The following is a 12,857-nucleotide window of genomic DNA, read 5'->3' on the forward strand; positions in this document are numbered from 1 at the left end:
CAACTCAGACCGCCCTTAACGCGGAATTTGATCCCTTCGTGACAATACAGCTCGGCTATAATTTGTTGTTTGTTCAAAACTGTAGATTCCTCAACATCTCCACATATTACGCGTGAATGGGTTCGAATCCTGGCCCGGCACTAAAGATTTATTATCAACCTCTAGCATGAGAACACCTATCTGCTGGTGGGTAATAATTTTGATTTGTAATGTTTTTTCATTCGTTGCGAACACTAACGATATCTGACGTTTTTGACTCCCAGTGGAACACAGAACTATTTGCGAGATCACTGTAAGTTCAAGATGTTATTCCGAGCTGCTGGTGGAGAAAAATTCGGTAGCTGGCGTCTGTGTGTAGTCAAAAAATGGTTCAAATGGTTCTGAGCACTAAGGGACTTAACATCTGTGGTCATCAGTCCCCTAGAACTTACAACTACTTAAACCTAACTAACCTAAGCCACATCACACACATCCATGCCCTAGGCAGGATTCGAACCTGCGACCGTAGTAGTCGCGCGGTTCGGGACTGAGCGCCTAGAACCGCTAGACCACCGCGGCCGGCTATGCAGAACGAGACGGTTCGTCGTGTCATTTGAAGTTCATACATATTCTCAACTAGCTGCTCGTGGATAACTTAAATTTTTAATGTCATTTTGTGTTAAATAATAAGTACTGTATGTTACTTTGAAGAGGAAATCATGAATACGACGAACATACTACGTGTATTACCTATCTGACGTAATAATGAGAGTGGTAGCATTTCAGGTATGTCATTTATTGTAATAAATGTCAGCTTACATGCCTTAAGGACAGTCTTATTTGTGATAAGGTGTTCCCTGATATATGTAGCATCGTGGTATTACTTTACATCTTGAGTTATTGCGATACAGTGCAGTGTTTTCTAGTGGTGACATGTTGGAACCATTTTCAATAGTCAAACGACTGTACCAAGGAGCGATTAGAGGACCTGCTAGAGAGCCGCGTTATGCCGGTTGCATGCGAATCAGGCGAAATGCAGTTCAGGTCGTTCGGATACTTTTGAGTATGACTGTACGTTTGAACATTTTATTTCGGTTGTTCCAATGTGATACATGTACCTTTGTGAACTTATCATTTCTGAGAACGCATGCTGTTACAGCGTGATTGCCTGTAAATACCACATTAATGCAATAAACGCTCAAAATGTTGTCTGTCAACCTCAATGCATTTGGCAATACGTGTAACGACATTCCTCTCAATAGCAAGTAGTTCGCTTTCCGTAATGTTCGCACATGCATTGACAATGCGCTGACGCATGTTGTCAGGCGTTGTCGGTGGATCATGATGGCAAACATCCTTCAACTTTCCCCACCGAAAGAAACCCGAGGACGTCAGATCCGGTGTTCGTGCGGGCCATGGCATGGTGCTTCGACGAACAATCCACCTGTCATGAAATATACTATTCAATACCGCTTCAACTGCACGCGAGCTATGTACCAGACATCCATGATGTTGGAAGTACATCGCCATTCTGTCATGCAATGAAACATCTTGTAGTAACATCGATAGAACATTACGTAGGAGATCTGCATACATTGCACCATTTAGATTGCCATCGATAAAATTGGGGCCAATTATTCCTTCCTCCCATAGTGCCGCACCATAAATGAACCCACAAATGTCGCTGATGTTCCACTTGTCGCAGCCATCGTGGATTTTCAATTGTCCAATAGTGCATATTATGCCGGTTTACTCTAACGCTATTGGAGAACGACGCTTCGTCGCTAAATAGAACGCGTGCAAAAAAACTGTCAAGGTCCCTTTTTATCTCTCGTGCCGAGTGGCAGAACTGTACACGACTTTCAAAGTCGTCGCCATTTAATTCCTGGTGCATAGAAATATGGTACGGGTGCAATTGATGTTAATGTAGCATTATCAACACCGACGTTTTTGAGATTCCCGATTCTCGCGCAATTTGTCTGCTACTGATATGCGGATTAGCCGCCACAGCAGCTAAAACACCTACTTAGGCATCATTTGTTGCAGGTCGTGGTTGACGTTTCACATGTGGCTGAACACTTCCTGTTTCCTTAAATAACGTAACTATCTGGCGAACGGTCCGGACACTTGGATGATGTCGTCCAGGATACCGAGCAGCATACATAGCACACGCCCGTTGGGCATTTTGACCACAATAGCTATACATCAACACCATATCGACCTTTTCCGCAATTGGTAAACGGTCCATTTTAACACTGGTGATGTATCACGAAGCAAACACCGTCGGCACTGGCGGAATGTTAGGTGATACCACGAACTTATACGTTTGTGACTATTACAGCGCCATCCATCACAAAGCGAAAAAAGTGGTCCAACTAAAACATTCATATTTCTTTACGTTCTACACGAATATGTATTAAAAATGGGGTTTCCTATTTCAAAAAACGCATTTGATATCCGTTTGACCTATGGGAACGCCATCTAGCGGGCTATCCATAGCGCCACCTGGTTTTCCCCTTCTAGCTAGACAAGTTTCGTTCTTTGTGGTTTTTTCGTTTGATGCTTATTTCGTGAGATATTTGGACCGGTTACTATCAATGGACCACCCCCTATATATGTTAGTGTGATACGCAATTTCGTTTAGTAGGATTTTCCCATCCCGCCCTTCTTTTCTTCCATTGTTAACAGATCCTTTGATGGTGACATGATAATAAGTCAATACTGGTAATTACCATTTAAGGCACATGAGTCCAAAATATGTAATATTTAGTGAGTAGATGTTACCGTGTATCCCCCAAGGCATTATTCACAGTGTGTACAATGTGGTTTTGTCTTTATCGCAGCTTTAAGCACTCTGGTCTATAACTTGGCAAAGCGAGCCATAGACTGTTCAGTTCCTGGAACTACGGTGTGCGATGCGATTAAAAGGTGATTTTTTTGAAGCCGCGTGAAAGTTTCCCATAGCGACGCATAAGTCTCTCTCAGACTCAGTGACATTTCGAAAAGCCAGGTGTCAACATACGCGAAAAAAAGAAAGTTAGAGTTTAGACGTTCATGTGAGGTGTAAGGTGGTTTAATGATGTTGGCACCAGATTGCACCAGCGGCGCTGTGGACGTGTCGCACGATGGCAAGATCGCCACACCCCTTCTTACCACACTTCACCCCTCCTTTCGACGCCTCTTCGAAGGAGGTCGGAACCGCGACACAGTTTTCTTTTAAGCGGCCGAGAAGAACGTGTGACACACACCGCTGCTCTTAAATGCATGCGAAAAGATCTTGGAGGATGGTATGGGAAGGGCGTCAATAAAACCACTCTTTACATTGGCTCGTTCATTCCCACACATTTCATGGTGGAAAACGACAGATTGCAGTGCGATGAGCAGTAGGACGACGTTCTGGACAACCTTTGACCCTGGTGCACTCTCCGAAAGATTCACCCTTCTCTGAGGACATCTTGGGCGTGCAAACCCATTGAATGTGATCACACGCAATTTTTTCTCTAGTGTAGAGTGTAGAACCACTAGCAACCATTCAAAACTATTTGACGGAATAGACGCACCAAAAAAAGTTTTGCATCACCTCAGTTCCCCGGACTCCTGAAGATAGACGTTGACTGCGGATATTGTATCACAGACACAGCCCCTTTGACTGTTCACAGATGTCACTAAACCCGCCCGACAGCAGATCAGTTACAGTCATTCCACCAGGAACGAGGTACATGGCTCGTGTTGTCTGTTGTTCAACCATGTCTAGACGGTCAATACCGCGGTTCGATAACGTCCGCATGTTACTTTGCGCCAGGAAGGACTCTCAACAAGTGTCCAAGCGTCTGGGAGTGAACCGAAGCGATGTTATTCGGACATGGAGGAGATACAGAGAGACAGGAACAGTCGTTGACATGCCTCGCTCAGGCTGCCCAATGGCTACTACTGCAGTGGATAAGCGCTGCCTACGGATTACGGCTCTGAGGACCCCTGATAGCAATGGCACCATGCTGAACAATGCTTTTCGTGCAGCCACTGGAGGTCGTGTTACGACTCAAACTCTGCGCAATAGGCTGCATGATGCGCAACTTCACTCCCGACGTCCATGGCGAGGTCCATCTTTGCAACCACGACACCATCAGCGCGATACAGATGGGCTCAACAAAATGCCGAATGGACCGCCCAGGATTGGCATCACATTTTCACTGATGAGTGTCGCATATGCTTTGAACTAAATCGTCAGAGATATGTTTGGAGGCAACCCGGTCGGGCTGACAGCCTATGACACAGTCCAGCGAGTGCAGCAAGGTGGTCCCCTGCTGTTTTAGGGTCGCATTATGTGGGGCTTACGTACGCCGCTGGTGGCCATGGAAGGCGCCGTAACGGCTGTACGTTACGTTAATGCAATTCTCCGACCGATAGTGCAACCATATCGGCAGCATATTGGCGAGGCAATCGTCTTCATGAACGACAATTGGCGCCCCTATCGTGCATATCTTGTGAATGACTTCTTTCAAGATAACGACATCGCTCGACTAGAGTGGCCAGCATGTTCTCCAGACATGAACCCTATCGGACATGCATGGGGTCGTGCACATCTTGTCAATGACTTCCTTCAGGATAACGACATCGCTCGACTAGAGTGGCCAGCATGTTCTCCAGGCATGAACCCTATTGGACATGCCTGGGATATGCACATCTTGTGAATGACTTCCTTCAGGATAACGACATCGCTCGACTAGAGTGGCCTGCATGTTCTCCAGACAGGACCCCTATCGGACATGCCTGGGATAGACTGAAAAGGGCTGTTTATGGACTGCGTGACCCACCAAACATTCTCAGCGATCTACGCCGAATCGCCTTTGAGATGTGGGACAAGCTGGACCAACCGTGCCTTTGTGAACTTATGGATAGTATGCCACAACGAATACAGGCATGCATCAGTGCAAGAGGACATGCTACTGGGTATTACAAGTACACGTGTGTACAGCAATCTGGACCACCAACCCTGAAGTTCTCGCTGTATGGTGGTACAACATGCCATGTGTGGTTTTCATGAGCAATAAAAAGGGCGGAAATGAGGTTAATGTTAATGTCTATTCCAATTTTCTGTCCGGAACTCTCGGAACCGAGGTGATGAAAAACTTTTTTTGATATGTATAATTTGAACGAGACGCGTAGTAGCAAAGCGTGCCCTTCTGTTTAGTGCCCCCTGTGGTATGATCATGGGGGGGGGGGGGGGGGAGGGAGGGAGGGGGGTGGCCAGATGCTTGTGTGAGTAAAAAGGGAAAGGTTCCGTCTAGGACCACCCAGTTCGATACGCCCTCGGTGTTACCTGCACATTTTTCTTGAGCACTTCAGAAATGTACCTGTACAGAGAGAACTCCTTGATTGTGAATTACCAGCATCAGGAAAATAACATTGAAGGGCAAGGCCCCTTTAACCATCATTTACGCTTCCTTCAAGCCCCATAGACGAGACGAAGTTATCCTCACGAGGCTTCGCATAGGCCACAGCCCTATGGCGCATGGCTTCCTGCCCGGCGAGAGGACCCTCCAATGTTTGGTACTTGTGGCGTCCAGGTCACTGTGCACCAAGTTGTATTGGATTGCGTTTTTATTTTCTGACCAGCGGGCCGCGGCTGAGTTGCCGGCGGATCTGCCATCTCTTTTAGAAAATACACGAATGCGGTTAAAGTTTTAAAGTTCTGTGAGTTGTCCAATGATTTTACCAAGATTTTAGGGAGAGGTTCTTAATTTGTTCACAGAGTGACAAGCTCGCCCGTATTTTATGTAAGTGGCCATCCAATGACAATTATCTGTGGCATTCTACAGGGTTCTTACAAATGACTGAAGCGATTTTACAGCTCTGCAATAACTTTATTGTTTGAGATATTTTCACAGTGCTTTGCACACACATACAAAAACTCAAAAAGTTTTTTTAGGCATTCGCAAATGTTCGATATGTGCCCCTTTAGTGATTCGGCAGACATCAAGCCGATAATCAAGTTCCTCCCACACTCGGCGCTGCATGTCCTCATCAATGAGTTCGAAAGCATCGTTGATGCGAGCTCGCAGTTCTGGCACTTTTCTTGGTAGAGGAGGTTTAAACACTGAATCTTTCACATAACCCCGCAGAAAGAAATCGCATGGGGTTAAGTCGGGAGAGCGTGGAGGCCATGACATGAATTGCTGATCATGATCTCCACCACGACCGATCCATCGGTTTTCCGATCTCCTGTTTAAGAAATGCCGGACATCATGATGGAAGTGCGGTGGAGCACCATCCTGTTGAAAGATGAAGTCGGCGCTGTCTGTCTCCAGTTGTGGCATGAGCCAATTTTCCAGCATGTGCAGATACACGTGTCCTGTAACGTTTTTTTCGCAGAAGAAAAAGGGGCTGTAAACTTTAAACCGTGAGATTGCACAAAACACGTTAACTTTTGATGAATTGCGAATTTGCTGCACGAATGCGTGAGGATTCTCTACCGCCCAGATACGCACATTGTGTCTGTTCACTTCACCAATAAGAAAAAATGTTGCTTCTTCACTGAAAACAAGTTTCGCACTGAACGCATCCTCTTCCATGAGCTGTTGCAACCGCGCCGAAAATTCAAACGTTTGACTTTGTCATCGGGTGTCAGGGCTTGTAGCAATTGTAAACGGTAAGGCTTCTGCTTTAGCCTTTTCCATAAGATTTTCCAAACCGTCGGCTGTGGTACGTTTAGCTCCCTGCTTGCTTTATTCGTCGACTTCCGCGGGCTACGCGTGAAACTTGCCCGCACGCGTTCAACCGTTTCTTCGCTCACTGCAGGCCGACCCGTTGATTTCCCCTTACAGAGGCATCCAGAAGCTTTAAACTGCGCATACCATCGCCTAATGGAGTTAGAAGTTGGTGGATCTTTGTTGAACTTCGTCCTGAAGTGTCGTTGCACTGTTAGGACTGACTGATGTGAGTGCATTTCAAGCACGACATACGCTTTCTCGGCTCCTGTCGCCATTTAGTCTCACTGCGCTCTCTTGCGCTCTAGCGGCAGAAACCTGAAGTGCGGCTTCAGCCGAACAAAACTTTATGAGTTTTTCTACGTATCTGTAGTGTGTCGTGACCATATGTCAATGAATGGAACTACAATTTATGAAATCGCTTCAATCATTTGTAATAGCCCTGTAGATGCTCCGTTTTCGTGTTCCTTTCGTTTTACTTTCTTATACAGCATTTTCCTTCTTTTCCTGCATTCTTTGCGTGTTTGCTTAGGCTTCTTTTAGTGTGTGTCAGGGAGCTGATGACCTCGACGTTGAGCGCCCGTAAGCTACAACACACAAACACACTTTTTCAAAATAACAACAGGTTCGAAAAAAAAATAGATACTGAAATTCCAAGTTAATTTGCCATATTAAATTTACACACTCGAAAAGCGTTCAGAATGACGAATAACACAGAACGCAGTTAGTGAATTACAGTAATACCCTTTTAATGACCTTAAACAAGATGCAAGAAGATAAGACTTTAACAAAACAAGTTTAAATAAACTGAGTTCAGGCAAAATTTTTTCAAGCGAGTGCAAAACCAAGACCTTAGGCAGACCACAGAAGATAAATATTAATTGATTCACAAAGTGTAGCACTCCGCCTTTACGGCTTACCCAAAGCCCTTAACCCCAATAATTTAAAATAAATTTTAGAACAAAGCTAGAAATGTATTAAACAGAACAGAAACATTCAAGGGAAAATTCCCTGTGCAAATCCAGTTAATTAGATCGAGGCTTCTTGACTGAAAGCAAACTTCCATTTACTGTGCAAGTCGGATAACATCTTGAGCTGAGACAGTCAGGACACGCGATTACGAATAAACAGCAAGCCGCGCTAGGAAATGCTCGAGAACCGTGCACACGGCCACAAGCAAGCCAGGCCCACGTGGCAAGAAGCCGCCGACGCGGAACGCTCTCCCGCCAACTTAGCTGCTGCTGTCAACAAGTACCGAACATAAATGCCTCATCGAATTACACTAAGAAAGTTATTGTTTACCCACGACTGCTGTTACAGAACCTTTCCAGTGAGGTGACGGGAGAAGCCAACGTGAGCCGTACTCTGCGTCCGCTTTCTACTTTTTTAAATGACCCTTCATTCTGTGACGTGTATAAACAAAAAGTTCAGGTCGCAGGTGCAATAGCGACGGTGCTGTCACCGTGCTGATGTCAGCAGTTCAGTTTACTGGGTATTTGTAGCGACTCATCCCACCAATCAGGATTCCCCCACTCCACAGTCTTCCCATTCCCCCCTCCCCACTCCCTCACCGTGACTACTTCTAACTCTACATGGACTGAAACTCATGTGGCTGAGATGCGCTGCTCGTGGTGTTGGCAGGCAGCTGGACCAGAACTCGCTGTGGCAGCTGCCTGGAGAGGCGCTGTGGGGCCTGCGCCAGCTGAAGAACCTCCGCCTGGACGACAACCGGCTCTCCAGCGTGCCCTCGGCGGCGCTGCGCCCACTCGTCCGCCTGGAGGCTCTGTGAGTACCAGCTGGTCGCTGTAGCTCTTCCGTGAACTGTACAGAGTCACAGCAAGTGGATGAAATTGCTACATATAGTTACTGTGGTCCCAGTCTCGATTCCCAGCTGGGTCGGGAATTTTCTCGGCACGAGGACTAGGTTTCGTGTTGCCCTCATCATTTCATCCCCCCCCCCCCCTCGGTCGATACGCAAGTTAAAATGGTTCAAATGGCTCTGAGCACTATGAGACTTAACTGTTGAGGTCATCAGTCCCATAGAACCTAGAACTACTTAAACCTAACTAACCTAAAGACATCACACACGTCCATACCTGAGGCAGGATTCGAACCTGAGACCGTAGCGGTCGCGCGATACGCATGTCGCCTATGTTGCGACACACTGAAAAACTTGCACTAGGCGTGTTAACTACCCCACACGGGGTGTCATGGCCACAAATGCCGTACGATCGATCATTTCATTTCATTCTACACTACTGGCCATTAAAATTGCTACACCATGAAGATGACGTGCTACAGACGCTAAATTTAACCGACAGGAAGAAGATGCTGTGATATGCAAATTATTAGCTTTTCAGAGCATTCACACAAGGTTGGCACCGGTGGCGACACCTACAACGTGCTGACATGAGGAAAGTTTCTAACCGATTTCTCATACACAAACAGCAGTTGATCGGCGTTGCCTGGAGAACCGTTGTTGTGATGCCTCGTGTAAGGAGGAGAAATGCGTAGCCTATCGCGATTGCGGATTATCGTATCGCGACATTGCTGCTTGCTTTGATCGAGATCCAATGACTGTTAGCAGAATATGGAATCGGTGGGTTCCGGAGGGTAACACGGAACGCCGTGCTGGATCCCAACGGCCTCGTATCACTAGCAGTCGAGATGACAGGCATCTTATCCGCATGGCTGTAACGGATCGTGCAGCCACGTCTCGATCCCTGAGTCAACAGATGGGGACGTTTGCAAGGCAACAACCATCTGCACAAACAATTCGAAGACGTTTGCAGCAGCATGGACTATCAGCTCTGAGACCGTGGCTGCGGTTACCCTTGGCGCTGCATCACAGACAGGAGCGCCTGCGATGGTGTACTCAACGACGAACCTGGGTGCACGAATGGCAAAACGTCATTTTTTCGAATGAATCCGGGTTCTGTTTACAGCATCATAATGGTCGAATCCGTGTTTGGTGACATCGTGGTGAACGCACATCGTTAGCGTGTATTCGTCACCGCCATACTGGCGTATCACCCGGCGTGACGGTATGGGGTGCCACTGGTTACACGTCTCGGTCACCTCTTTTTCGCATTGACGGCACTTTGAATAGTGGTCGTTACATTTCAGATGTGTTATGAGCAGTGGCTCTACCCTCCATTCGATCCCTGCGAAACCCCCTAATTATCTTAGAAGATAGGTTGCGGAAAGGCAAACGTACATCCATAGCATTTGTAGACTTTTGGAAATGCTGACTGGGATACTCTCTTTGAAATTATGAGGGCTAAAATTCAGGGAGCGAAAGGCTATTTACAGCTTGTACGGAAACCAGACGGCAGTAATAAGAGTCGGGAGGCATGAAGGGGAAGCAATGGTTGAGAAGGGAGTGAGACAGGGTTCTGGCCCATCTCCAATGTTATTTTTTCCAATGTTGTTCAATCTGTATATTGAACAAGCAGTAAGGGAAACCAAGGAATAATTTGGAGTACAAATTAAAATTCATGGAGAAGAAATAAAAAAATTGAGGTATTCCGATGACACTGTTATTCTGGCTGAGACAACAAAGGACCTGGAAGAGCAGTTGAACAGAATGGACAGTGTTTGGAAAAGAGGATATAAAATGAATATCAACAACAGCAAAACAAGTATAATTTAGGTAGGCGAATCAAATCAGGTGTTGCTGAGGGAATCAGATTAAGAAACGAGATACGTTTTACTATTCAGGAGCAAAAGAATTGATTATTGCCGTATTTGGGAGGATATAAAATGTAGACTGGAATGGCAATAAAACGGATTTCTGAAGAAGAGAAGTCTCTAACATCGTATATAGTCAATCCTAGGAAGAATTTTTGGAACGTATTTGTCTGGATTGTAGTCACATGTGGAAGTGAAACATGGACGAAAACAGTTTAGACAAACAGTGAATAGATGGTTCAAATGGCTCTAACCACTATGGGACTTAACATCTGAGGTCATCAGTCCCCTAGAATTAGAACTACTTAAACCTAACTAACCTAAGGACATCAGACACGGCCGTGCGCGAGGCAGGATTCGAACCTGCGATCGTAGCAGCAGCGCGGTTCGGGACTGAAGCGCCCAGAACCGCTCGGTCACAGCTGCCCGCCAGTAAATAAATGCTTTCGAAATGTCGTGCTTCAGAAGAGTGCTAAAGATTAGGTGGGTCGATCACGTAACTAGTGAGGAAGTACTGAACAGAACTGGGGAAACTAGAGATTTGTGGCATAACTTGACCAAAAGAAGGGATCGGTTGATAGGATGCATTCTGAAACATCGAGGGATCACAAATTTAGTATTTAAGGGAAGTGAGTGTGTGTGTGTGTGTGTGTGTGTGTGTGTGTGTGTGTGTGTGTGTGTGTGTGTGTGTGCGGGGAGTCAAAATCGTAGAGGAAGACCAAGAGAGAAATACAGTAAACAGATTCAGAAAGATGTAAGTTGTAGTAAGTATTCGGAGATGAAAAGGCTCACACACGATAGAGTAGCATGGAGAGCTGTATCAAACCAATCTTCGGACTGAAGACAACAATATCATCATCAACAACAACAACAACAACAACAACAACGACAACAACAACAGCAACCTTCATTCTTATAGTGTAGCAGTTCTTTTTATGTACGGTCCAAGTTTCATCGAGCTATGTTACTTGTTAGTGACAAATCATGGGAAAACTACTTCAGCCTTAGTTTTGCATACCAGCGTATTTTGAAACAATAGCTGCAAAGGAATATTTCACTCTTTTACGAGGTCTTCAATGGATAACACATGTGAAGCATACTTATGCTAACTGGTTGTGTTTTACATGAATTACTTACGTGCTACATGGATGTCGGTGGAATAACCTTGAAAACAATACACAGTCGTCCGCGATTTTTCCAGACTGTGGTTTATTACTGTTTAAATTTCATCACTGGTTCTCGAAGATGGAGCAATATTCTGTATAACAAAGACATGCATTTCATACAAACTGCAGCTGCATGTAATGCTCCGAATACCGATCTGCGTGGTGGTCCATTGGTCTGGAACGAAGCCTCTAAAACAAAAAAAAAAAAAAAAAAAAAAAAAACGTTGATAAACGAATATTTAAGGTAGTATGAGATGGGCGATGAGGAATACTTGTGGAGCTTTGTTCCCAACATGGCGGCCATTTAGGAAGCTTGGATAAGGCTTGTAGCTTTAAAACGCAAAGGATTTCATTTGGCATAACGAACAGAAAATTACCCAAGAACTGTGTCTTTCATTTGAGGATAGATTTCTTCATTCTCGCGTTATGTCGCATGTTATTCAGAACACAGCAAATGCTTGTGATAACACATGAAAAGGGATGTCCTCTACATGTCCAGCACGTTGCAGGGTGGTTGTAATCACCTTCCCCCATTGCTTGGATGTTAACCAACACACGTATCTAGATTCTCATTGATGATATACGAGCACTGCGCTCTGTACTTTTACTGAACTATGCTAGCAAAGCGGTAGATATTCTTTCTTTTGTCATTATTTCCGATCGTTCAGCTTTCGGTTAGTCTGTGACAGAACCAGTATCACGGAATTTTGCGAGAGACTACACCACCGCTCTGTAGATAATGGGATGTCTGTCTGGGTGACATTGTTGAAATATTCTGCAGTAACATGAGTGCACCACTTTCTTGATGTATGGACGATCTTAATGCATTCGATTTGTGTTCGTCGTCATCTTTCACGTTAGCTCTAATGAGGAATGTTATAACTGGAGTATGACTAAATGTGTGCTCAAATGAAAGCCAGAATTAGTTTTCTCTTGTAAGTCTCTAATGTTCGCAACGTCGCACGATTCCCTTTGAATTTGAAAATTACGAACTGAATACAAAGTGGCTTCCAAAATGGCCGCCATGTTGATGATACTTCACACTTTTCCCCCGTGCACCTATCTCGTTCTAGATTACTTTCAGTTTTTGTTTATCCAATTGTTTTCGCTTTAAAAGGATTGTTCACACTTATGGATAACCCTGTAATGTACAGCTAGTTTCACAACAGGAGTCATCCTATTTGGAAGAAACTTATTGCCTTGGACAGAAGCCCAGCATTCAAGTACAGAGAGATGATGAAGGTTCTTGACAATGAACTGTATGCTCAGCAGAATTTGAGGATATGATGATGTATCGTGTGAGGAAAGACTCACA

At 45.2% G+C, this 12,857-nt stretch overlaps 1 protein-coding gene across 1 annotated transcript in view; it reads left to right on the plus strand.

Annotated features, from left to right (window-relative positions):
• The window catches only part of LOC126095459 (lutropin-choriogonadotropic hormone receptor-like), a 669,001-nt gene that overhangs the window by 421,347 nt on the left and 234,797 nt on the right, over window positions 1-12,857 (plus strand). Inside the window, exon 4 of the mRNA XM_049910251.1 lies at window positions 8,328-8,471. Coding sequence (XP_049766208.1) covers window positions 8,328-8,471 — 144 coding nt within the window. The remainder of the gene's footprint in view (window positions 1-8,327; window positions 8,472-12,857) is intronic.

This window comes from Schistocerca cancellata, chromosome 8 (assembly GCF_023864275.1).
Source record: "Schistocerca cancellata isolate TAMUIC-IGC-003103 chromosome 8, iqSchCanc2.1, whole genome shotgun sequence".
In the NCBI taxonomy this organism is placed as follows: Eukaryota; Metazoa; Arthropoda; class Insecta; order Orthoptera; family Acrididae; genus Schistocerca; species Schistocerca cancellata.